This window comes from Pygoscelis adeliae, unplaced genomic scaffold (assembly GCF_000699105.1).
Source record: "Pygoscelis adeliae isolate BGI_AS28 unplaced genomic scaffold, ASM69910v1 Scaffold141, whole genome shotgun sequence".
Lineage (NCBI taxonomy): Eukaryota > Metazoa > Chordata > Aves > Sphenisciformes > Spheniscidae > Pygoscelis > Pygoscelis adeliae.
In genome coordinates, this window is record NW_008824231.1 from 1,904,733 (window position 1) to 1,928,667 (window position 23,935).

General features: G+C 41.4%; 1 protein-coding gene across 1 annotated transcript in view; it reads left to right on the top strand.

Annotated features, from left to right (window-relative positions):
* FAT3 (FAT atypical cadherin 3) overlaps positions 1 to 20,166 on the top strand; it is a 365,482-nt gene extending 345,316 nt beyond the window's left edge. The window contains exons 24-27 of the mRNA XM_009334867.1: positions 8,776 to 8,929; positions 10,001 to 10,656; positions 12,798 to 12,911; positions 19,547 to 20,166. Coding sequence (XP_009333142.1) covers positions 8,776 to 8,929; positions 10,001 to 10,656; positions 12,798 to 12,911; positions 19,547 to 20,166 — 1,544 coding nt within the window. The remainder of the gene's footprint in view (positions 1 to 8,775; positions 8,930 to 10,000; positions 10,657 to 12,797; positions 12,912 to 19,546) is intronic.
* The last annotated feature ends 3,769 nt before the right edge of the window (positions 20,167 to 23,935 follow it).

The following is a 23,935-nucleotide window of genomic DNA, read 5'->3' on the forward strand; positions in this document are numbered from 1 at the left end:
GGACCTTTTCTCTAGGGCTGTTCTCTCTCTGCAGTGTTCAGGTTTCTCTTCCAGTTCCCCATATTGTGTTAGCAGGCAGCATTGTTCACCTTTTCTGGCAGACTAAAACTTCGTCTCAGTGAGCTGACAAGGTCTCATAGCAAGGACGTTTTAGGTAGAGGACAAGGTCCTCTAGCAAGGACATTTTCCAGTCTGAACAGGAGGATGCTCAACAGAGAGGTCTTCTACAAGCTCAGAGCTTTCCATCCACTTATTGGCAGTGGGTTTGGTCATGGTTCCCTAGGGAAGTTCCCACCAAACTCTTTTTTTATGGAGCATTTAACCACTGTCCAGGGCTTTCTGCTTTACTGTGTCTGTGTAGTCCCCTTGTATCCATAATTGCTATTTCTGTTTTTCATTGTTTTAAACCTTGTTCTCATATTTTCTTTTGATCACCCTCCCTCAAGTAGATTTTTCTAAACTTTAGGAACTTCCTAAACTTTAGAACAGTTTTAATTTTAAAGGCTGAAATCTGGTGAGATCTGAGCAAAACTGACTGTAAGACAGAAGTTTCTCACTTGGATAACCCTGCCCTTATAGAGTAAGCCCTGACAATGTGAATTTATCTCAGCTAGCATCTCCTCTGGATCCTTGGCTTTGATTCAGCCACTTCTCCCATGCCAGGGCAAAGGGTGCGTCAGGGATGCTGTCGGCTTCGCTGTTGGTGGAAGGAGATGAGAGGACAGTTGAGAGGAATGAAACGTAGCACTGGCACTGGCAAGCCAGGATGTGATGTGCAGCACAAGGACAAATGTTGCTGCTTGTGTGTGTTGTTAAGGGTCTTTATTTACTAAGGGAAGGAAAGAAAATGAGTGCTGCACAACAAGGGCAAAAGAAAATCATTCTGAGGCATAAGGATGCTGCAGCCACTGAGTGAATTGCAAAGCAAGATTATTTAAATCCCTAGGAAATATGGCTGTAATATGTACATGAACATAACGTGGCTTTGATTCAGACTCCATACTTAATAAATGAGGTTAACCATTCGCCTAGTATTCTAGGAAGCATGAGAACAGCTCCTTCTATTGATTTTATTTGAGTCTATTTACAGTATTGCTCAGCAATCTCGTGATGAGTAAATTGAAACCTTTCTAACAAAACATTTTACAGTAATTTTTTTTTTTCCCAGCGCCATGTGCATGCCAATTCAAACTGAGGGGAGCAGTGGGGCAGGGGAGAAACAGGCAGCACTGAAGATTAGACCCATTTTATTACTGGAATGGCACGCACCGTTTTCATGTCAACATAATTCGCTCTTGGAAAGCAGTCACGGAACTGATTTAACTTGCCTGCGTTCCTGCCTCGGCGAGGGGGCACGTGCCCTGTGGGGATGTTTCATCTGCCTGCCATTAAAAAATCTGTTTGCTGTTTTTACTGCCTCAGCAGTGTATGTAAATAAAGGATTGTTATAAAGCCATAATTCCAGCGCAATGGGCCCTGACCATACATCGGTAGTTCTGCAGCCCAGCCCACAAGGAGAAGGCATGGGCATTTTTGTTTCCACCAGGCAAAGAGATTCTGTTGTTAGTGTCCTCCATATGCAAAAAGGCCACGTAATTAAATTCCGTAGAGTGGAGAGCCCAACAGCATTGCAAATGCTAGTTGCAGAGCCACAAACTGCAACGTGCATTTAAGAATCATCAGCCATTGAATTCGCTGACATGGATGTTAGCAGCTGACTTTGATTTAAAATAGAAAAAAAAAGTAATAACACTTCATTTTTTATCTTAATAAAGAAAATGGGAGCTTTCTTCTTTTTTGGTGGGGGGAAGCATTCAAAAATGTGCTGTGCAAAGGTCCTTTTCCCAGTCCCAGGGCATTCAGTAGCATCAGGATCTCTTGACTAATATTTTCTATTATATTATCCTCCTATTAAAGTTTCTGGAAACTAATGTTCCTTTTCATAAACAGTATTTGGCGTAATGATAGGATTTGTTTTAATAAATAGATCCTCTAATTTGAATTTTACAGAGCAGATTTCATATATTGTTAACATCCTTATTCTTACAAAACCCCTTCCTTTACAAGGAAGTTAAGAGAGAGAAAAAGAAAGCTCAATTTTATAGCTAACTTTAAAAGAAAACAGTCAAGCAAAGGTTACCCAACATTATAACATGAAAGAGTTGGTGGCTACGTGCCAGAAATCAAAGGGGCCATGTCTAATTTGCATATAATTTGCATAAATTGATCATCTAAAACACAAACCTCGATAATAGTATTCCTCTTGTGAGATCTTCCTTTCAATAGAAATGCCTACTGCCCTGTTCACCATTAATACAAAGCTGGCTCTGATTACCTTCTTCATCCTGCGGTTGTGGGGACAGGGCAATATTACGGCCCTGTTTGGGGAATTGCTAAAGCGATGCTTTGCATGCACGAGGAGCGTGTCCACCCTGCTGCTGTTAGGGTTTGTATGGATAAACTCACAGCAACTTCGAAGCTCCTGACTCGGGGACAGTGCTGTGCATGGGCTGCACACAGCTTGGGACTGATTGCAAAGGTATTGCCCCGAAAGGAGAGTTGGCACAGGGCTAGTTGACCCATGCTGGCTCTTTCTGTCTGACCTCTCTGCATATTGAACAGGAGGACAAGGTGTGAATCTTAACCTGCAGAAGAATGTATGGGTAGCTCAGATGCTCTGAGACATCACTGAGAGCACAGAAAAACCTCTCTGCTTTCAAAATCTGGCTTCTGGGCCAGCTGAAAGCGACCATGGCATGAACCTCTACTTGCACTCATGTGCTCCCACAGGTCCAAATGAAGTCCCACAGCAGCAGTGTATGCCCAGCATTGTCGGTGGTTAAAGAGAGGGTACTGTGTGTCCAGGGACCCCGCAGGGAAATCCCATGCGTGCTTAAAAAGGGCTGGGAAAGGGGGATGAGTGCTCACAAGGTCTGACAGCTCAGGAGACTCCTGAGAGCTATATACAGCTTTAGGACAATTTTCTTGGAGACACTGGAAACCACAGCCCTGAAATACAGGCCACATTCTTCCAGACTTTTCAGCCCCTACCCATAAACACAGGTCAGCGAAGCTATTTTTAAAGAAAGTTGTTAGCATTTTGAAACCTGACAAACAGCATGACTTTCAGAAACAGCTTGGCTCTTTGGGCTGAAATTTCCCAAGAAAATTCAACCAAGTGTTTAAAGTGTGGTTTAGCTATAAGCTGCTGAATATGAGGTCTTAAAATGGGAAATGTCACACAACCTTAATAATAGAGTGGCGTTACCAGGTCTGCCAATAGTAAATGTATGTTTATCTGCATGAATAACAACATGAGCAATCACAGCAATAGAAAGCTTTACTGTAATCAAATCCAAACACTGCGCCAAGCTTTTCAACCACAGAGAGAAACCTCATGTTTGTAAAGCCTGCAATTATAAGTATAGTTACTTCCTTTTAATTTGATCAATCCTGTATACATCTGGCTTTGATTGAAGTAAATGTGAGTAGGCAATTTTATTTGAACATGAAGCATTTCAGCAGAAATATCTACTGAGTCAAGGACTGTGGGCAGAGTGTGGGGACAGAAAGTCATTGCTTTCCCCTCTCCTCATTTTTTCTTTTTTAGTTTTTTTATGAACAAAGTTAAAATCCAAAGAGAGGGAAAAATGCAACCTGGCACTTAGGTGGTGGGTTCAATACATGTTTTAAAGCATGTTGGCAACATTGACACAGGAGTGTTTTTGAGGATTAGGTAGTTCATAAGAATGACATTAGGGAAAAATGGGTGTATTAATACCATAGTCATGAACCGACCTGGTCTTACTTATGTTCTCAATCTCGCTTTTTCACACACACAAACAAAGCAGCATGCTGTAATGTGAGCATACCAAATGCACATCAGTTAATTTTTAAAAGCTTTTTAGAAATTTTGGGGGGATAAAACTTTTTTATAGCTATGCTTTTAGACATCTGGATTTAAATTCCCAGTTTCAAAGCACATACACACCAATCCTTTCATAGAAAGCACCGGTTTAACAAAGACTGAGGTTCATTTTCATACCAACTAGTGGCAAGAGGCAATCATCTGTTTGAAGACAAATAAGTTAAATCTGAAGTGGCAGGAATATGTATGGCTGAAGAACACACAGTTCTTGAAGGTGGCCTGGTATGTCTATAAATATACCAAAATACAAATGGCGGGAGAGGTCCTCTTCGCCTTCAGTTCTTCTCATCAGTTAACTTGCCAGGTAATGCTATGTGAGCAGGGCCAAGGCAGGCCTGTTTCTGGACATTGAGTTTGTCAGGTCTAGCTGCACAGCAGGGAAAGAAACTACATGGGGAGATCAAATGCAAAAGCCAAAGCACGTAACAGATAAAAGCCAGCTCCTCTTGCATGTGATAGAAACAGGAGCATACACATGTTCAAAAAAAGAATTGGCAGCAGTTTGGAGCATCCTCTTTAATAAAGCCAAGTAAACCTGAGGATAGACAGACATTCAGATGCTCAGGCTGGGAATGCTACCAACGGAGACGTTCGCTGCGTAATGGCATCCCATCTGCTGATGGCACCGTGCCTGCCTTTTGCCACTGTCTCTGCTTATTAAGTGCCAAGCAAACATAGGTACAGGCAGGAAGCCTGTGTGGTGTCCTCGCTTACAGCATGTTGCTCTTCAGTAAGGTCTGGGCTGAAAAATCCCTTTTCCTCTGGACAGGGACATGCCAACAAGGCAGGAAGAGAAGCTGTTGGAGTCAAAGTGAGAAGGTGAGACTCAGCTACGTAGAGTGGACTCAGATTAGTGGAGGAATATGAGACAAGCCCTATAAAACAACCAGAAAGTCCAAGACTATGTGTAGGCAGGAAAGGGCTATGTCTAAATAAATGTTTTAGGTCACGAATGAGCTTTGATGTGAATCTTCTGATCATCCCCTCTCATTATGCTTTGATTCCTGTTGTGGAGAGGTGAGGTCTTGAAGGGCAGGACCAGGCTTCCCTCTGGACGGTGCTGAGCTGGAAGACGTGCACCAGGATTGCTGCTAATGTGATCCTAAGGCCCTGAAATTTGCGCACTGAGGGTGCTGGGTCCTCAGCACCAACTGTTTTGCTCCACAGACCCACTGCCATTGCTCTGCAGAGCTTGCTAATGTAGATGTAGCCTAAAAGGGCCATACCGTTGCTCATAGCTTGTGTTGCTCTTAGGTCAGCTGTTGGCACAGGCTGTTGTGGCACATGCTCAGAGTGTTGTGGTCCTGCCCCAGCAGCACTGCAGATGTGTTTACCAGCGCTTTCTATCTTTTTCCACTGTTTCCCTCTGAAGCAATACAGTGGTGACATCACAAAATTTGCTGCCTTGGAAACGCAGATCAACATTTTCCAGCATCAGTGTGCAAAATTAAATATTTGTATCTCTTGGAGGGAACTCAGATGGACGATCTTAAATGTTGATGAATTTCCAAGACTTCCGGTGCCTTCATTGTGAACAGGAGCAAGCCCTAGATTGCTTGAAAGGGTTTTTCTATCCCCTGCTGAGATGACAAGGCACTTAGTCTTTTCTTCAGCTCTGTTGTCCTCGGATGTGGGAAGTTTGCTTATTATTCTTGTGCTAAACGGGAGCGAAGAAATGCATGATACATTACCAGGCTATTAAGTTAAAAGTGTAATAAAAATTCTTTGTTAGACCAAAGATGCACTCCCGACCAAAAGGGTTTTCTTTACTCTTGCACTTTGTGGCTACAGTGTGCAGTAGGGGGCAAAATTACAGCCTTCGCTGAGAGGTTTGGAGAAGCATAAAAGGTCTGGCAAGTCTGCTGGCCGAGTCGATACATGCTGTGTACTGAGCCATCATATCAGCTCTTCACTTCCCTATTCCATGAATTTCAACATATGCTTTGCTGGGTTGGAGACCTCCCGGGTGAAAGCTTTGCAGCTCTGAGCGTGTGTGTCACGGGAAAGTTCTGTGTCTTTCGCCAGTGGCTCAGAGTTGGCAGGTGTATGGCAGAGCTTCCAACGGGAGGGAAGGTCAGTGATAAATACTGTAATTTAGTCCTGCCTTTATTGCCTTTTTTATTTCTAACTTTGATTCCTAGACTTAGAATCTATGCTGAATACTTCAGTCTTCTAATATCTGAGTGTGTTCCAGCATCATTAAATCAAATTCAGTTGAAAATGTAGGCTTTCAGAAGCAGACTTTTCATTTTGGTCTTGTTCATACATTGCCCAATAGAGCTCTGAGCCATCTGGAGCATTCAGTTTCATCTTCTCTTAGTATAAAATGTTAATTGAAGTTGGTGCATCTTTAATATAAACAATAGGCAATAATAATAATTAATTAATCCATGTTCCTTTTATACTTGGTGGTAAAAGGATATTTTTTTTTACCAAATCAATATTTTTTACGTTTTCTGCAGTGAATAAATGCAACAGAATATGTTACAGAGTGAAAACCCAGAACTTAATCAGCTGAAACAAACACAAGATGTGAAAAGAAAGTTATTCAAAGGCTTTGTCTTACAAGTGATTGGCAACTAGCAACTTAGGTACAGAAAGTTGTTTTTTAAAGTCACTTTAAAGTTATGTAGGTTTAAAATATCAGATAACAAATAGAAGAATATATCTATTCTGCTATTATATAAGGCAACAGATTTGTTTATGAATAAAGTGTTTTATATTAAAATCGAGCATTTTCATTTCGCTTATACTCATTGAGACCATAAAAATATATAAAACATTACTGTAAATTTTTGAACTATAGATGTCACTGTTCAGTCATAAAATGAAGCACTGAAACAACCTTATTTATTCATGCTGTGATTTCTACCAGCAGTATTTCTAGATCAGCTACTTTGCCAACTAACAATAAATCTTCCATAGGGATGGCATCAAAATGCAATGCCTGGTGCAGTCGCACTTTTGTAATTCTTCAGACCCAGATCTCTACAGGTCCAGAAAGTTGTTCACCTTGTCTGAGTGAGATATGTATAAGACACCAAAAAATAATCCCATCTTGCTGATGCTGACCAAACGTGCTTTCTAGGAATCCCCAAAGTCAAATCGTTTCTCTTCTTAACTCTGCAACCTTGAACACAGCGGTGCTTCTATCTCCCTTCATAGCAGGACAATGAAACAGCATGATATTTGAGTATCTATTTCATTTATCTTCAATTAAATAGGATTGGACTCTTGACTGAATACGCCAGCAAGTCTGGTTCCAAGTTTGTTCTCTAAAGCCTGTCCTCATGAAAGAATTCAATTAGAGTAACTGAACAAGGTGAATTGAACCGGATAGGACATAAAAGATGTGGGAGTCTTAATGCAGAATTGCTTTTGCCTCGTGCCTCCACTGGGCTTTTCCATATTGTTTCCATGAAATTCTTTTTCCTTGTAACTGTGCTGGAAATTCCTGCCTTGTTTCCTAGAACAGTGGCTTTTAAAATATGTTTTGGGGTTGGTTTTTTTTCAGATGTATACATATAGAAAGTTTTTAACAATATGTTTAAAAGGCTCACCACTTAGGGATGATATTTCAGCTACATCAGCTTGATCTCCAATAATCTTGACACTGAACTGAGTTGCATTCAACCATTTCAGCTCTAACTCCAGCAGTATTAATGGCAGGAAGGTTCCTGTTCCAGTTGCTATATTCAGTAAGTCTGTGAACCCCATAACTGGAGCTTGAACCTTGCCTACACATCTGTTTAGGGCATTTGGATTGTGTAAGTAGTTTTTTAAAAAATCAGCCAAAGTTTTTTACAGATGTCCAGGAAAATTTTGCTAGTTCAACAGCTCTAATTTGGAGTCTTTCCATCCCAGGGACTGCCTTAGCCATCAATGACTTTCACAATCTATATGTTCCTTGCTCTTTTCAAATGAAAAAGCACTCAGATTTCAATATCCAGTTCACAATATAAAGAGACACATTGTCTCACTGGATTTCTTTATGACCTTAAATAAAGTTTTTATTAATGGCATTGTGCCATATGAAATCACAAGGAGAGGGAAGAAAAAAAAGAGGTTGTCATTTGATACTTGGCAGAGTGAACTGATGGTTTCAAGAACTGGTTTTGACTCTGATGTTGCTCCTCTGTCGACAAGAAATGGGGAGGTAGGACTTTGATCCTCTACAGGGTCCCCCTCCACTTGAGTGGAGTTATGTCTGATGTATTGCAGCCAGTGATTAATCAGTCACTTAATAATCAGCTATGATTAGGGCTGGTGTTGCCCAGGTCAGCTGGTATTATGAAGTTTATAGTTAATGCCTGGATGATGCGCTTTATGAAAGTGGTAAGTATCACTATCAAGTGTTTTATTACTGTCACATCCCTACTGTGTCATCCTTGTGAAAGTCAGATGTGGAAAAGCTCTCAGCTCATGTATTTGTTCTTCAGTGAAGTCCCTAAAGGAGTGTGGGCTGCTGCTATCAGCAAATATGGTCTGTATTTTCACAAATATTGCGAGATGCATCCTTGATCTAGAATATTTCTTGTGACCAAAGATGTTCATGAGCAACATTTATTCTTATCTGAATCATGACGATCAGGATGGTCTGGGCTGGAGGAACTCCTGTGGTCCCTGGTTGTAGACATGGGCTCCAGTTGTCCAGACATCCCAGATAAACAAACTCTCGACTGGCATTAGTGTGGACCACACAGACAAACCAGAATGAGCATAAACATCCCCTTTCCCCCACAGTACAATATATTTTTTGGAGTAAAGTAGCCAAATGGACCCCCTTGCTTCTAGACAGATACAGTGGTAGGCTTCTGATTTATTTCTCTGTGTCCCTCACCTCCCAGGCTACCAGTGCAATTGCCTCTCCCAGTTTACGGGAAGGAATTGTGAGTCGGAGATCACAGCCTGCTTCCCAAATCCCTGCCGGAACGGAGGCTCGTGCGATCCCATTGGCAACGCTTTCATCTGCAACTGCAAAAATGGCCTGACGGGAGTAACGTAAGTGACCCTCTCCAAGTGGGCAACGGGAGCTTTTCAATTCAGTGATGGAGGGCTTTTTGATCAGGCATTTTGTACCCAAAAGCTATGATTCACCTATCAAAAAATAACACAAAACTTAGTGCTTATTTCAAGTCTAAGCTAGTGACAGCTGAGAAATCCATGAGGCTTGCATGTTCAGAAATGCTTTTCTGAACTTGGCTTCCTAAATTATTGTTTCAGGATGTTATCTCCAGACAGTTTTCACTGAGATATACACACCTAAGTGTTAGAGGCTTTTTAAGCAATCCCAGAAAGCCTGGGGAAGCTGCTGTGTAATCTTTTTTTTTTTTTTTAATGGATCAATTATTTAGTCACCTTAGCCCTGATGTAAAAGCCTAATTTATTGCATCCATTTTTTAAAATCCCAGCCTTGATCGTATACTTGGTGTAGAAACAGAAAATCCCCTGACCTGCCCATCAACATGCTTTTTTCTCATCTAGTTTGTCTACTGTTTGTACTTTTTGTTCTGCCTTTTTTTGATCACCTCTTCTTCTTTCCAATTCTCCTCTCTCTCTAAGGTTCCTGTTCTTTTTTTTCCCCCACTTCTCTAATATTTGCTCATTTTATCTCCAGCCCTGTAAAATTTTACACAGTCCGTATATCCTTCCCTTCTCTTAAATAAGTACTCTGATTATTTTACTATTTTTTTTCTCAACTATTTTCTCCTTGAATCCTCCTAGTATTTTGTATTGAAACCCATGGGATGGTCCAAAACCAATATAAAAAGGCTGAGATTCTCTATTACATTCAGTGAGCCTCATTAGGGTCAAGGAGCCTTTTCCTATCAGATGCTTTAAACTTTTATTTCCTTCCTGATGTTTCCATTTTATTGTCTTAAAAAGCCATGGAATAGCTGTATAAAAAATTAAATACCATTAAATAGTATAATAATAATAATAATAATTTGCTAAGCACCAGCAAAGTGTTAACTGTAATTGTACCACTTTGACAAGATAAGTCATCATGTACAAGGTGGGCTGTTTGCTAAGTGTTCTCCAAACTCCAGACTCTCCTTTTCTTCTTTTAAGGTGTGAAGAAGACATCAATGAGTGTGAAAGAGAAGAATGTGAAAATGGTGGCTCCTGTGTCAACATATTTGGTTCATTTCTGTGTAACTGCACCCCTGGCTATGTGGGGCAATACTGTGGTCTTCGCCCCGTGGTGGTTCCCAATATACAAGCTGGGCATTCATACGTCGGCAAGGAGGAACTGATAGGCATAGCTGTGGTCCTGTTTGTCATATTTGTGTTGATCATCCTCTTCATCATCTTTCGTAAGAAAGTATTCAGGAAGAACTATTCCCGCAACAACATCACGCTTGTACAAGATCCGGCTACTGCCGCCCTCCTCAACAAGAGCAACGGGATCCAGTTCAAGAACATCAGGAACAGCGGAGACAGCAGAAATATCTACCAAGAGGTTGGGCCTCCTCAGGTCCCGGTGAGGCCAATGGCCTATACCCCATGCTTCCAGAGTGACTCAAGGAATAACCTGGACAAGATAGTGGATGGGCTTGGCGTGGAGCACCAGGAGATGACAACGTTTCATCCCGAATCCCCTCGAATACTGACGGCCAGGCGGGGGGTGGTGGTGTGCAGTGTAGCTCCAAACTTGCCCGCTGTGTCTCCCTGTCGCTCTGACTGCGACTCCATCAGGAAGAGTACGTGGGATGCTGGGACAGAAAGTAAGTAGTGCTGCTTGCTGCTCTCACTCTTCCTTGCGTAGGTAAGGGTTGCCTTCAGGGTGCAGCGGGTACAGTGGCTGCTCTAACCTCATACACTTACAATTTTTACATATCTCCAAGAAGTGATTTGGTTTAGTTTTGAAAGGTTATAATTAAACTAGGCGTACAAGACCTCTACTTCTATGCATCAAGTATGAGTAAATGCATTTATTTCACTTGTTCAGAAAGCACATATGAGTAAGTGCTCTGAGTGTTAGTTCTTCAAGTGATACAATGCAATCATCTTTCTACTGGAAAAAATAATTTGGGGCAGAATTCTCAAATATAAACTCTGCTAGGTTTGGGCAGTTTGTCTCCCAAGGGAGTTAAAAACATTTAAACCTTTTGCAAGAAGCAATTGTGTTTTGCAACAGGGACAAATGAACTAATATTCTCTACTTCCAGTGTCTGAAATGAAGCAGAAAATCATGCACTACTTATAGGATCACCTTTTCAGTCCATTGCATTCCCATCTGCGTTTAGTATCAGAGTGATCACAAAATTTCTGATGCCCACACTTACCTCATTTGTGCTCTGATAGTTTCTCACCTGATAACGCAGTGCCCCCTCCATTCCTGAACAAGTTGCTGGAGATGCAGCAAACTTCAAATATTCTGTCATAGCAGGAAATACCGGTTTGCTGGGAGAGAGTTACGGCCCTACATTGTCTATCCTTGCAAGTCAGAACATGTCATATGGACTGGGAGATGTTTGCTTTAGCATACGGGGTTTTTTTATGATGTTTTCTCTTTTTCGTAGTTTTCCCTAATGCATCTTCAACCCCCCTGCAACACAGCCTTAACCAAAACTGTCAAATAAAACTCCATGATACAGAAACTTTCATAGTCCTGTAGTTTTAGGCAATAGGAACTGAGGAAAAGAGACAGGAATCTAGCACTGCCTCATACCTGTGCCCTGACCTGCACATTTTCATCTAAGGCAGCACATTAACTAAGGTCTTCTAGTGAAAAACAGGAATTAATTTTCATTTCTTTGGGCTGTATTTCACAGTTGTGTTGTGGTTGACCTTTTTAACCATTAAATATAGTTTTGCTCATTGAAAGCATCAGCATGCCAGCCCCGATACGTGCTCTGCTCTGTATTCTCTTGGGTGTTTCTGCCGCAAACACTGCTGGTATCTGTATGAATTTCTGCACAGCATGAGGCCATGCCATGGAGACAGACCTCAGTTGTCAAGGAGTGGGAAGCAGTGCAGCTTCGTTACTGCAGCACTTGCTCCATCTACTACATACCCTGCTTCTCAGCAGGAGCAAATCAGCCCTTACTGTACGGAGGTGCCCCATGCTGGGTAGAAATATCTGCAGCTAGCAGATGGAGATCTGTACTTACGTGTTTGCAGAACCTGAGCTTGTTCATTCATAATTAGCTCAGGTATCTATCTCGGTGCTTATCATGGAGGATAACTTTTTGTGTTCCATATTATCACTCATATAATGTATAGTTGAATGTGTTTATTCATGTGTGTTTAATTACATGAGAATTTATACCATAGGCTGCAGTTACTTCTTCTTCTAAACTGTAGAAGCGTTGTCAAGACTGAATGTCCCTGATGAAAAGCAATGTAAATTGAAGCATAATCTATTATATGTCAGTGGTGGAGCCACTAAAATCTGATCCAAGGGCCACTGATATGAATAAAAAGATGCACAATAACTTTATTGAGCATTGAATAAGCCTTAATGAGGGTTTCATATTCAGAAATGAACAGTAAAGGTAAACGTAACTGTAATCTCTTGTATAAGATGTTTATACCACATTTTTTAGGGCATCATTGTCTTTGCTGCTGAGACTACATGTCATCTAAAAAGGCGATACTGAATATAGATGTTTCTTCTTTGATTACAGTGGTGTCAGCCACTTGAAAGACTCTTTGGGCTTCAAACACTTCAAAAGTCTAGGTATCCTCATCAGCTGCCTTCTTGACCAATAGGTCATTTCCTCTGTCTGAAGTAAATAATTTTATTCTGACAAAAATAATAGAAGACTACTTGTTGGCAGGATTTAAATGGCTCTGTGGTATAAATAGACAAATGTGCATACCTGGAGACTACCATTTTGCTTTGTTTTTGCTGTCAATGAAGGTAAAGGGGTTGATGACGCTGAAGAAGTGACCTGTTTTGCAGGAAGTAATAAAGGCAGCAACTCCGAAGTACAGTCCCTCAGCTCCTTCCAGTCTGATTCCGGTGATGATAATGGTAAGAAATGGTTTCATCTTTATTATGCTGGGGAAAAAGCTATTTAACTCTCTTTCTAATATTATTAAAAACATTTAGGTGACATCTAGAAAACCCTTTAATGATGCTAGAAGTCAGAAAGTCCTGGGTTCAAATCGTCACTTTGTGTCCATTTTTTAAATTATAGGAATGTAATTAAAATCTTGATGCTTGGAGCTGTTGTATCAGTACCAAGCTTTACAGTGAATTAGAGGTGTGATACAGCAGAGTCACGTTGCCAAGATATAAGTTGATTAATAGGTTGCAAGTGAAACTGTAGAATTTCTATCGTTTTCCCTCTTGAAAGAGGATGACTTTCATGTTTCATCCGTCAAATAAAAGGGAATTTGTGTGCCGTTTGCCAGGTCTCATTCATGGTCCCAGCAAAACTCTGCTGGTGCTCAGCAGCAACAATAAGCGGATGAGCCAGTCCCTGGTGGCTTGGTCTCTCCCTGGCAATCAGAGCTCAGCGAACAATAGAGCACCATTAAATCCTTGCTCAGTGCATGTTTGTTGCCCGCTTTCATGTCCTACATCATTATCTCAGTGGGTGATATGGGCAGAGCCATACACAGCCTGAAAGAGGCCTACAAAGTCAGAGCAAACCTTTGTTTCTACGGCCCATGTATGTTGAGCAGTGGGTCTGAGAAAAGGCAAGATGTTTCTGCCAGGGAGGCATGATGGATGTCAGGGAAGCCTCATTCAGATACACAGAAAAAGATTAGCACAAAGAAATTGCACTTAGTTTCATCAGCCACCAGTTAATGAACTGTCTGGAGACTCAGTTCCTCAGTCATGTCATGCAGCTCTTCCCTAGGTACTCCTAAATGTTTGAAAAAGCACTTAAAGAGAAGTGCACTTGCAGTTCCTTTTGGTTCAGCTGTGGCTGAAACATCATGAGTATTTTTGTCAAGCTTCTCAGTGCTTTTCTGCCCCTGCACCCCCAAAAAAACCCTTTAGTGTTTTTTAGAATAATTATTAGATTTATTATTATTTTAATAATATATATTTATATTATAATTACCTTTAGAATAATTATTCAGGTGGTCATTTATTGTACGTGATTACTTTTTATATCTCCCGAATTCTAATTAGGCTTTTGAAGCATCTGATCCTGCCCCCATTTAAATCAGTGACACGGTACCCCTTGAAGCTGGATTGGACCTTCTGTGCCTGCTCATTTTTTGTGAAAACTGTATTTAAACTACGGCCTTTAGAGATAACAATTCTAGTTCAGGGTCTAAACAAATCTATATCTTCAGGGAGAATTAGGGAAGAAACTTAAATCATCTGAGTCGTTTTGCAGAGGTCAATGCAAGACTGCACGCTGTGGTTTCCTTGCAGCGGCAGGGAGGGTTTGCAGTGAAAGAGCTTAAAATATAAATACAGGCGTAAGTAAGCATATACATGCTCGTATACATGTACATAGGGGCTAATGGATATACCTCTTGAAACCATAAACCCTTCCCCTTCCTGTCATTTTAATTCTTTGTGCTTCACATCCCTGCAAAGGTTAAAAGGTTGTCAGTGAAACCACAACAAAACGCAATGCAGCATCCATGCTCTTTGGGGAGACAGGACAGGCTGCTCCTTCTCCAAACTCCTTCCTCCAAAGCCGAGAGCAATGCTGCTGGGTGCTCACACAGCTAGCACCCAGTGGGGACAGGATTGTGTCATGCTGCTCTACAAATGACTGTGCCGACACTGTCTTGTGAAACTGGTTAATCGCTTCCGACTGGGGAAACCTGTTTTGCACCTAAGAAGCACTGGGAGGAATCCCGCTGAAGGTGTGAACAGCCCTACGCTGTTCAGTTTGTATCAGGTGCAGGCAGCCTCCACTCACCCTCTCCAAGGTGCTTGGAGCTTTCTCTTTCTGGGTCAAATAGAGGTTGTCTCACCGTGCATACTCTTTTTGGGTGTGATTTTGAGCCTTTTATTTTTTCCACCTTATTTCTACTGCATTTAAATTGCTTAGCTTGCCTAGTCTTGCTGAGAGTTGTTAGCAGTATTTTTGTGATGAAAAACCAAAAATTTTTATTAGCCACAAATTTAAAAAAAAAAAGTTGCCCACTTTCAGCAATAATATTTTGAGAAGTCATTTCAAAGGCAAGTTACAGGTTTCCATGGTAAGCTATTTTGAACCAGGGGGGACATGACAAAAGTGTATTTTTAGGTTACTTTTTCACTGCAGGCCAACGGATGATTTTGCTGGGAAGTCCAAGGAACTGCTGTTCATGACACCAATGTTCTACCCCCAAGCAATGCTGAATTTGGGTATTGCCTTGCACTGAGCTGCCAGGGGTAGAAGTTTCCCTCCCTTCCGTGAACATGCTCTGCTCAGCTCCCAGCAGAGCCAACCCTCAGTTGCAATGAAGGCTGTGCTGGCCCTGATTTTTTACTTTCCGTTTTTCACTCTTGGTTGTTCTCCTGTTACAGTTTATGGCTGCCCTCCACCTCTTTTCCCAGCCACACAGCAGCTAATTACATGGAGTCACTTATTTTTCCATAATGTTTATTATGCATTAGACAATACAAGTTTCCCTTGTACAATTACCAATGTTGTTGATGGCATAATGGTTTCTTTGGTTTATCAAGGCTCTTTTTGCCAAGCCTTCACAAGGACTGAGCAAATTGGATGAGATCCTTGATCCCATGCCCAAAATTTAACAAAGACGTCAAAATACTCAACTTATATTTGAATGGCACTATTAGTCTTAACATGTTTCTTGTGACCTCTAAGTCTATTGGCTATGTGAAACAAAAAACTATGTCTTGCCCAACATTTCTGGTCCTCTTCTTACCTTGCTCCAAAGCCTGCTGTCTTTCTCATAATTAAAGACAAAGGAGAAGGGACAGATCCAGTACCCACTGAACCCGAGCTTTCCCTCTGGTTTTGGTGGGTTTTATTTCAGGTCCTCAAAGGCAGGGGTGTTAGTTGGTCCAAAATGCAGATCATCTAGAGGACTACACATTGTAGGCCTGTTGGACTTCATGTTAAACAATTGTGCAGTCTATATTAATTATTTCAAGGGGAAAGTATGTTTTGGTAAAACACCTGAAGAGAACACACAAACCATTCGTGAAAATATTCTGTCAAACACAGATCAAAATTTGAACCAAACCTACTTGGATGTGTCCTCCTAATTATAGCAGTCCTGCTTAACATCCCAGAGATATTACATGGCACAGCACAAACAGTAAATAAGTAAAACATTCCTCTTAGGAAATAGATTGAGCTTAGCACTGTTTCAGATGGTGTGATGGTCTAAAAGATAATGATCCCTTGGAGCACATGGCACTGTCTCTGGAGACCTTTAAGCAAGAATGAATTAGAAATTAGTGTCAGGTAGAAAAGATACTGCTTTGGTTAATTGAATCAGCTGGCCAGTCTGCTTGAATTTATGAGGTGATACACATCATCCCATATGCCTTTCTGGAAATGCTACTTTGGAATTTATCACCACTCTGAAAATGTATGGGATTATCTGAATGAAATGTCCTGCAACCCACTGCATAAATCATGCATTGGTCGGCAGCTTTTTTTTTTTTCAATGTCAGTTCTGTCTGTTTGCGAGAATTTATTGTGGTAACTTATGATGTGTGTTTTAAATACTAACCTGAAGCTGTCCTTCCCCTCCCTTTATTTTCCGCTTTCCCTCCCCTGCAAGCTTCCATAGTGACTGTCATACAGCTTGTCAACAATGTAGTTGACACTATAGAAAATGAAGGTATTTAAATTTTTTTCTTTCTTGTTATGCAACAATGCTTCCTGTTTTCATTGTGAAACATTCCAGCAGAACCTCACTAATCTACACTGACCAGCAAACCCATGGCAGGGATGGGGATTTGCAGATCAGCATGTTCACCAGCAAACTCGAGAACACCAGAATGATATACCATAAAATATCTGTGGGTAATTGGAGGTGGTAAAAAAGGTGTCAAGGCCTTCATCCTCTTCCGTTCAAGTCAATGTTTTTGCTTGCTTATTCCCATTGCCTTCAGAGAGAATAGGATTAGTTTGATAATGGAGCCAGATCATTGAGATTATGCTGGCTGCAGAGGCTGGGAAACAGGAGAAGACACAGGAAGGCTGTAAAGTATCCCAGGCTGCAGTAAAGTTGGGCTATGCACTCCAACAGGACCATGTGGAGAGGAACAAAGCAGTGGTAGGCAGGTGGCTGGTTTCTCCCAGGTAACACAGTATCAGGTAGAAGACGTGTAGACACAACTCCATGGATGCCACGTAGCAAGGCAGCCTGCCTGCCACTGCCTTTCCCCTGGGGTTGATGTGCCCATTGTCCAAGGGCCCAACACTCAGCTCTGCCACTGACCTCCTGGGTAACCTCAGGCTCATCATGTTACAAGTGAACTGGTTTCCCTACCTGTAAAACAGGAATATCACCGTTTTCCTCTTCTGTAAAGCACTGAGGAAATGTGATGTATCATAGATAAATATTACTTTTATTTATTTATACAACATTTACCTTATCCTTGGGAAAATGTCAACTCAACATCAGCTCAAGTTATCCATCATGCTTTACAGGTCAGAAAAAGCAAGTCTGGCAGCAGTTTCAAGAGGCTGTCACTGAAAATGCTTTGCCCACTTCTCAGTTCCTTATATGAGACTTATGAACCTTGCATGCTCTGCAGCGAGGCTGGTGAAAGCGGTGAATCATTAGCTGCACTGGAGCTCCCAGTGCATGGCGGACAGAATTGCTGCCGTGGAGCCATGAGAGGACGGGGCTCCTTCCCCAGGGAGCTGCTGGGGGTTGTGCGAGTCAGCAAATTAGTGAGGTTCTCCTGGATCCTGAAACCACACAGCTCGGAGGGACCCGACGCATCTAGGGTGCAATGTCATTACATTGACCGAAAGACAACAAGATCTGCTTTACAAAAAAGAGAGAAGTGAAGAAAGAGAAGAGTGGTTAGGGCCGGTTCAGACACTGCTGCTAGATGTGCAGTAGCCCCAACTCTCCTCACCCCAGGCTAACGCAGAGCAGGTAGAAAGCTACTGTCTGGCTAATGAGCTAATGAAGAAATCACCATCGCCACATATGCCATGTGATAAGCAAGGGCAAGAGTGGTGTTAATAGATGGAGGCCTGGAGAATAGTCTTCTCTGCCCTCGTCTGTGGCTGAGCCCCAGATGTTAAGTACTGTAGTGCAATAAAGGTCTATTTATCTGGCCAGACCTTCTCCATCAATGCAGTCCAGAGACCTTGCCCAGTGACTTCTTGCATGAAGCCCAATAACATGTGGCTGAACAAGAGTATCTCATCCAGAAAATGCTGCAGCTTATTCCCCGCTCTTGTCTCACATAAAACCTCTTTCCTTGCTCTCTCCCCCACCCCTGCACCCTCTCCATACTGGAATGCCTCCCTCCCCACCGGCTAGCATGGCAGTGCAGGTGGGAGGTGGGTATGGGGTTGCGGGGCATTGTAGCTGACAGCCCCATTAAATGGCTTTGTATTCTATTCTATTCTATTCAGGTTCTTATACCGTGCCCATCACCATGGTATCTGAGCCCAGGTGGGCCCAGATTTGTTTGAACCGGCCCTGAGAATGGTAGATTCTTATTTTTCTGTTTCAAAGTGAACAAGTGAGAGAGAAATGTGCTTTGCAATTATAAACCATAGAGATGGTGGATAGCCCATTTTGTATTAAGAATTCCATCTCTAATGTAATTCCATATCTATTCAGTGAGGGTAGATAATTAAGATATGATAGAAAAGGAATATAATACACATGACATAATCATTTCTTTATGTATGTCGGCATTTGACTGGGCAAGCTTATCTTGTACGCTAAAATAAAGAACAATTAAAAATCCTATTAAAACGACACTGGGGCAGCTGTACTTTAGAAATATGCATGCAGAGTTTTGTATTTTCACGTGTAACACTGCTGGTAACAAGCTCTGAGTTACCAGTTTTTACTTTTCACTTTGTATCTGACAGTGTCTGTTATGGATCAAGGACAGAACTACAACAGAGGTGATTTTTCTGAGACACTTTCTGCCTGTTGGACTGGGCTGGGGTGGGCAGGGCACCGATTTGATCTGTTTTTTTCTTGAACTGCTTCATGTGTCCTCTTTTGTTTGAATTCTGTTGGATTCAAATGCTGCATGAGAATGGCCAGCCACTTTTTTTTATTTCAGGATCCAGTTTTCAGTCGATCAGATTATTTGCTTGCACACTTTCTTTCTTGAAATGAAGTCATTGGAGGTGCAAGGCGAGACTAGATGTGATACCATAAGCATGCTGACTTCATTTATAGATTTTTTCAAATAACTGTGAAAAGCATTAATTCAGAGATTTTTGTCATTTTGATTTCTTGGACTCATAGTTTCTAATACAACCTGGTAGCATACTAAAAAGCGAAATGCCTGAGAGTGGCTGTATTTTGTTTCTTTGCTTGTTTGCATTAGAATCATAATACAATTTTGTTCTCCTCCCCTGCCCCTCCGGTCAGAGCATGGCTGACCTGTGTCGATGGGCTGTGGCGCATGCTGTGATTTGAACGTGCTGTGAGGACTAAGAGGCGAATGCATGCAGGACACTTTGTTTTCATTAGCGACCCCATCCTAACGGAGCGCTGTGGTTCTCTTTCCTGCTGCAGCGTATCATTGGGATACCTCTGACTGGATGCCAAGTGCTCGCTTGTCCGACATTGAGGAAGTGCCCAACTTTGAGACAGCAGACGGAGGCTCGGCCCATCACGGCAGTACCAGAGAGCTGGAAACAGATTACTACCTTGGTGGCTACGACATTGACAGCGACTACCCTCCCCCTCATGAAGAGGAGTTTTTAAGCCAGGACCAGTTACCACCTCCTCTTCCAGAGGATTATCCGGACCAATATGAAACCCTCCCGCCCTCGCAGCCGGTCTCAATGGCAAGTACGCTCAGCCCCGATTGCAGGCGGCGGCCACACTTCCACCCTAGCCAATACCTCCCTCCTCACCAGTTCCCCAATGAGACGGACACCTCAGGGTCTCAGACTGGGAATGAATTTAGTACTTTTGCTGTTGGCCCAAGCCAGAACACAGAAAACGTTAGTGCAGGTAAGATGCCCTTATCCTTGCACAACTCTCTAGATGCCTCCTCCTCTGATGTCTCAGCCAGCTGCGGCTTTGATGACTCCGAAGTAGCCATGAGTGACTATGAAAGCGTGGAGGAACTCAACCTAGAAAATGTTCACATTCCATTTGTGGAGACCCAGCATCAGACACAAGTGTAAAGGAAGCTCCCTTCTTCTTCCTCCTCCTCTTCTTTTTTTTCTTTTTTTTTGTCATTTGGTCCAATTAATAGTATAAATATTGAGAAGAAATTTTGCTGAAGGTGTATCTATATATATTGGACAAGGCAAAAATACAGTATAACCCATTATTAACTTGTTCAGAAATGATACTGTATGTGCAGACACGAAGAGACCAATTGTGTTAAGTATTATACATCACAAAATTGTTACGGACAATCTGGAGAGTATGTACCTTCTATTTATTACCAAGAGTAAAACTCAGCTTTTGAGGTGGGGGGGAAACAATAATTGCTAAATAATTTCTTTCTCTCCCCCAAAGTTTGATCTTTTTTTTTTTTTGTATTGTATTATTAAAAGTGTTACAGTGTTATGATCTCCCCACAGTATTAAGGAACTGGTATGGATCATTCCAAGATGCACTGTTGCATGAAATTTTATGTCAGAGAAAGTGAAAGCAATTGATTGCTGAGGCTGTTGTGTACCACACGTCAGATGGCTGAAAAAACAGCATTTACAAATTGACCTATCAAAGACAAGCGACCAGTCGTTTGTTCATAAATATTTATCTGTACTTTTGTTTGTTACATAGCATTTCATTCTACTTTGTGTGCATATAAAGCAACATATATACAGCGTATATTTACTCCAAATTGGCCTACTTTGGTTGCCATTTTTTAAAACCTGATGTCAGGTGCGTGTGCATAACTTCACCCATGAGGACTTCTAGAAATGCCAGAGTTTGGCTCAGTAGTGGCCCGGTTTTGCCCCAGCTGCGTATGCACAGCCTCCCTTGACTTCTGTATGCAATGTGAACATGTGCCTGAAAACGTCGGGAAACCTAACTATCTACAAAGCGCTGCAGATTTTTTTGAAATTCCTTGCTTGGGCAATCGCCTCTTTAACAGCAGTCATCGTGCTACAATTATTGCAGTAAAATTAGTTGCAATTAAGTTGCATATAACGCTGCTGTAACCTCAAATTGTTAGCTTAACGTCATTGGCAAATGTCCATCCTTAGAGTTTACGGGATGAGTTCTCAGCTGCTGTAAAACTGACTCAGTCGGTGGAACTGCACAGATGGGCTGCAGCCAAAGATCTAGCCCTAGATTTTCTGCTGGATGTGTGATTTCGTAGGATTTAAGGACTTCCAAAGGTTGTTTGCAGACTTCAGAATATTGTTGTGGGATGAGGAGAACCACGGCATCAAGTATGCTTTTATACTTCCCTCAGCCTGATTGGAGTAAAAGGCCTTTCACACTGATTTGGCCTGAGCAGCTAAGTGCAATATGGAAATACGAGATTTTCACTCAATGTATTAAAGCAGATTATACATACCCGTTGCTAGGTGCTATGAAAATGTTTTTACCACTGCATTTTACAGCATCTGTATACCTTATACAGTGAATGTGAGTCTGCAGTCTGCATTACTGCTGGGGTTTCATGGGGTTTCCTTCCACGGCATAATCCAGTCATTCTGAAAAGCTAATGAATACATAAATCATTGTTATAGATGAACAGATTCATTAACAGGTTTCCTCTGCTGCTTTCCATGTCCCATCTCTTGGTCAAACATCTTAACTGAATAGTTCCAGCACTTGTATTCCAGGGCAACATGTTCTTGACTGACTTGAGTTTCACTCAAAATTAAATTGTGGGCCATTTCTTGACAGACAGGAAGTGTTTATTCGCAAATTGCCCCCAACAAAAAGAAATTATTAATAGAATGTAATTTAAATAATTGCAGCTTGTAACACTTTTAATAAAACAGGATTTCTAAAATTCTCGGTGTAGGTACGATATGTTGCTGCTTCCCTCCAATGGCTTATACAGCTGTGAAAGATTGGTGTAGATATTTTCTTTGGGATCATGCAGCAATTCTTCACTAGAAAACAGCTCATTATACAGGTACATGAATAAATTGAGTGAACTTCTAGAAAGACCATGTACTGCACATACAAGTATTATCAAGTACTTGTCTGCAAATAGTTCCTGTCCATTGGTCTTCTCAAAGTAAACATGCTTCTGTAACTGATATATTCTGAATGTGCTCATGGTACGTTTCAACCCCTTTTCCCTGCTATTATCCCCGTGTGTTCAGGAAGAAAAAAAAATGTGGAAATTTGTATCGCGATTGCAAGGAACTGAGGGATTTGCCAATAAGCCATGAAATGGTTTGGCAAGCCTAGAGGCACAGGTAGAGGATGACTTGCTTTGTTCATGAAGTCTATGTTGCAGGAAAGCAGATACAATTAGACTGATGTCTCTTGAAGAGTAGGAACTTCTCAGCTGGAAAAACAAAGCTGAAAATTTAGCTGCACTTTTAAAGCTGGTATGACTTTCTGAGAATTCTCTTAGCATCGGGCTGCAGTTTACATGGGGTTTGCTCCCACTCAGTTTTGGTGTGAGACATTTTTATCCATTATGCAATTAGTTCTGTTCGAGCCCCCAGCTAGTTATGAAGTGTACTTGTCATCTGTTTTCTGTAGTGAAAATTTTGAGTAATTCTGAGACACCGATATCAGAACTTTACTGGGACATATCAAAAGTGTCACGAGGGAGAACAGTACGGGAGCCTAGCAATTGCCATACAAAAAAAAAAAAAATCTGTTTCTTACCAAGCTTGTTGCCTCAGTACTATCTTGTTGGTAGTGAGTTTTACTAGTAAAATATGCATAAATACAATATATAGTACTTTTTCTGTTTTGATGTTGTTGCCATTTCATTTCACTGAATGCCTACTTATTAAAATGCTGTTGGGAAGGTGCCAAGGATCACCCATTCAGCCTTCTCTGTCCCACTCATGATTTCTATACCTCAATATCTCCTCCCCTCCAAATCGAATAGGCCTAATCCATCTTCAGACAGATGCCCCTCTGTGAATATTGGTACTTCTGTGGCCTTTCTGGTTTTGTTCTGGCTCTTTTTCATAGTGGTAAGACCTGAATGCAGATCTTAAGGTGAAATACCTCTTAGGGAGTAAGATTTCCATATTAACATCTCTCTTGTTAATCCGAACCATTTTATTTTCTTTTTAATTACTGCTCTACATGGACAAGCCATAATCTTCTAAGCTGGAAGATAACAACATTCATAACCTATTGTAAGAATTAGTGTTCATATTATTCCATCCAATATATAATTCTTTTTCTGCCATATGATGATTTTTATATTGCTGCTGCTGTCATTGCCAGGTCCCTGGTTCTGTTGGAGCATCCCCTCACATCTCTGCTTATCCTGTGTGTCTGTATTTCAATTCACATTCCTGTAGATGGCTCCACTACACAGTATTTTCTTTCGGAATCATCTGTAGGAGAGGTTTCATAGACTTAATAAAGTACTTTTGACTATCAGTGGATTATAACTCTTAGGATCAAGACAGTCTTTGCTTTTTGTAAAGAAACAACAAAAGAGATAAGCAACTTATTAAAATGCAAATACATGCTTGTACCAGAAACCACTGACTTTGCCAAGGGTGTATGAGTCTGAGTAAAAGGGCGCTTGTTGTCTGCGTTTTGATCAGGTTGAGAACATCATGCACATTGACAGCCTTTTTGACAAAAAAAGGTAAAGAGCCTTAAAGTGACTGACAACATAATTTATGCTGCCAATACCACATTAGTGGCCTTGTGCAAAGGGAAAAATTAGGCTTATGTACCTTTCTTAAATATGTTAATTATTTTGCCTTTGTATTATAAACATCCTATTAAAAAAAAAAAGGCAACCCCCCCCCCAACAAAACCATAGATACT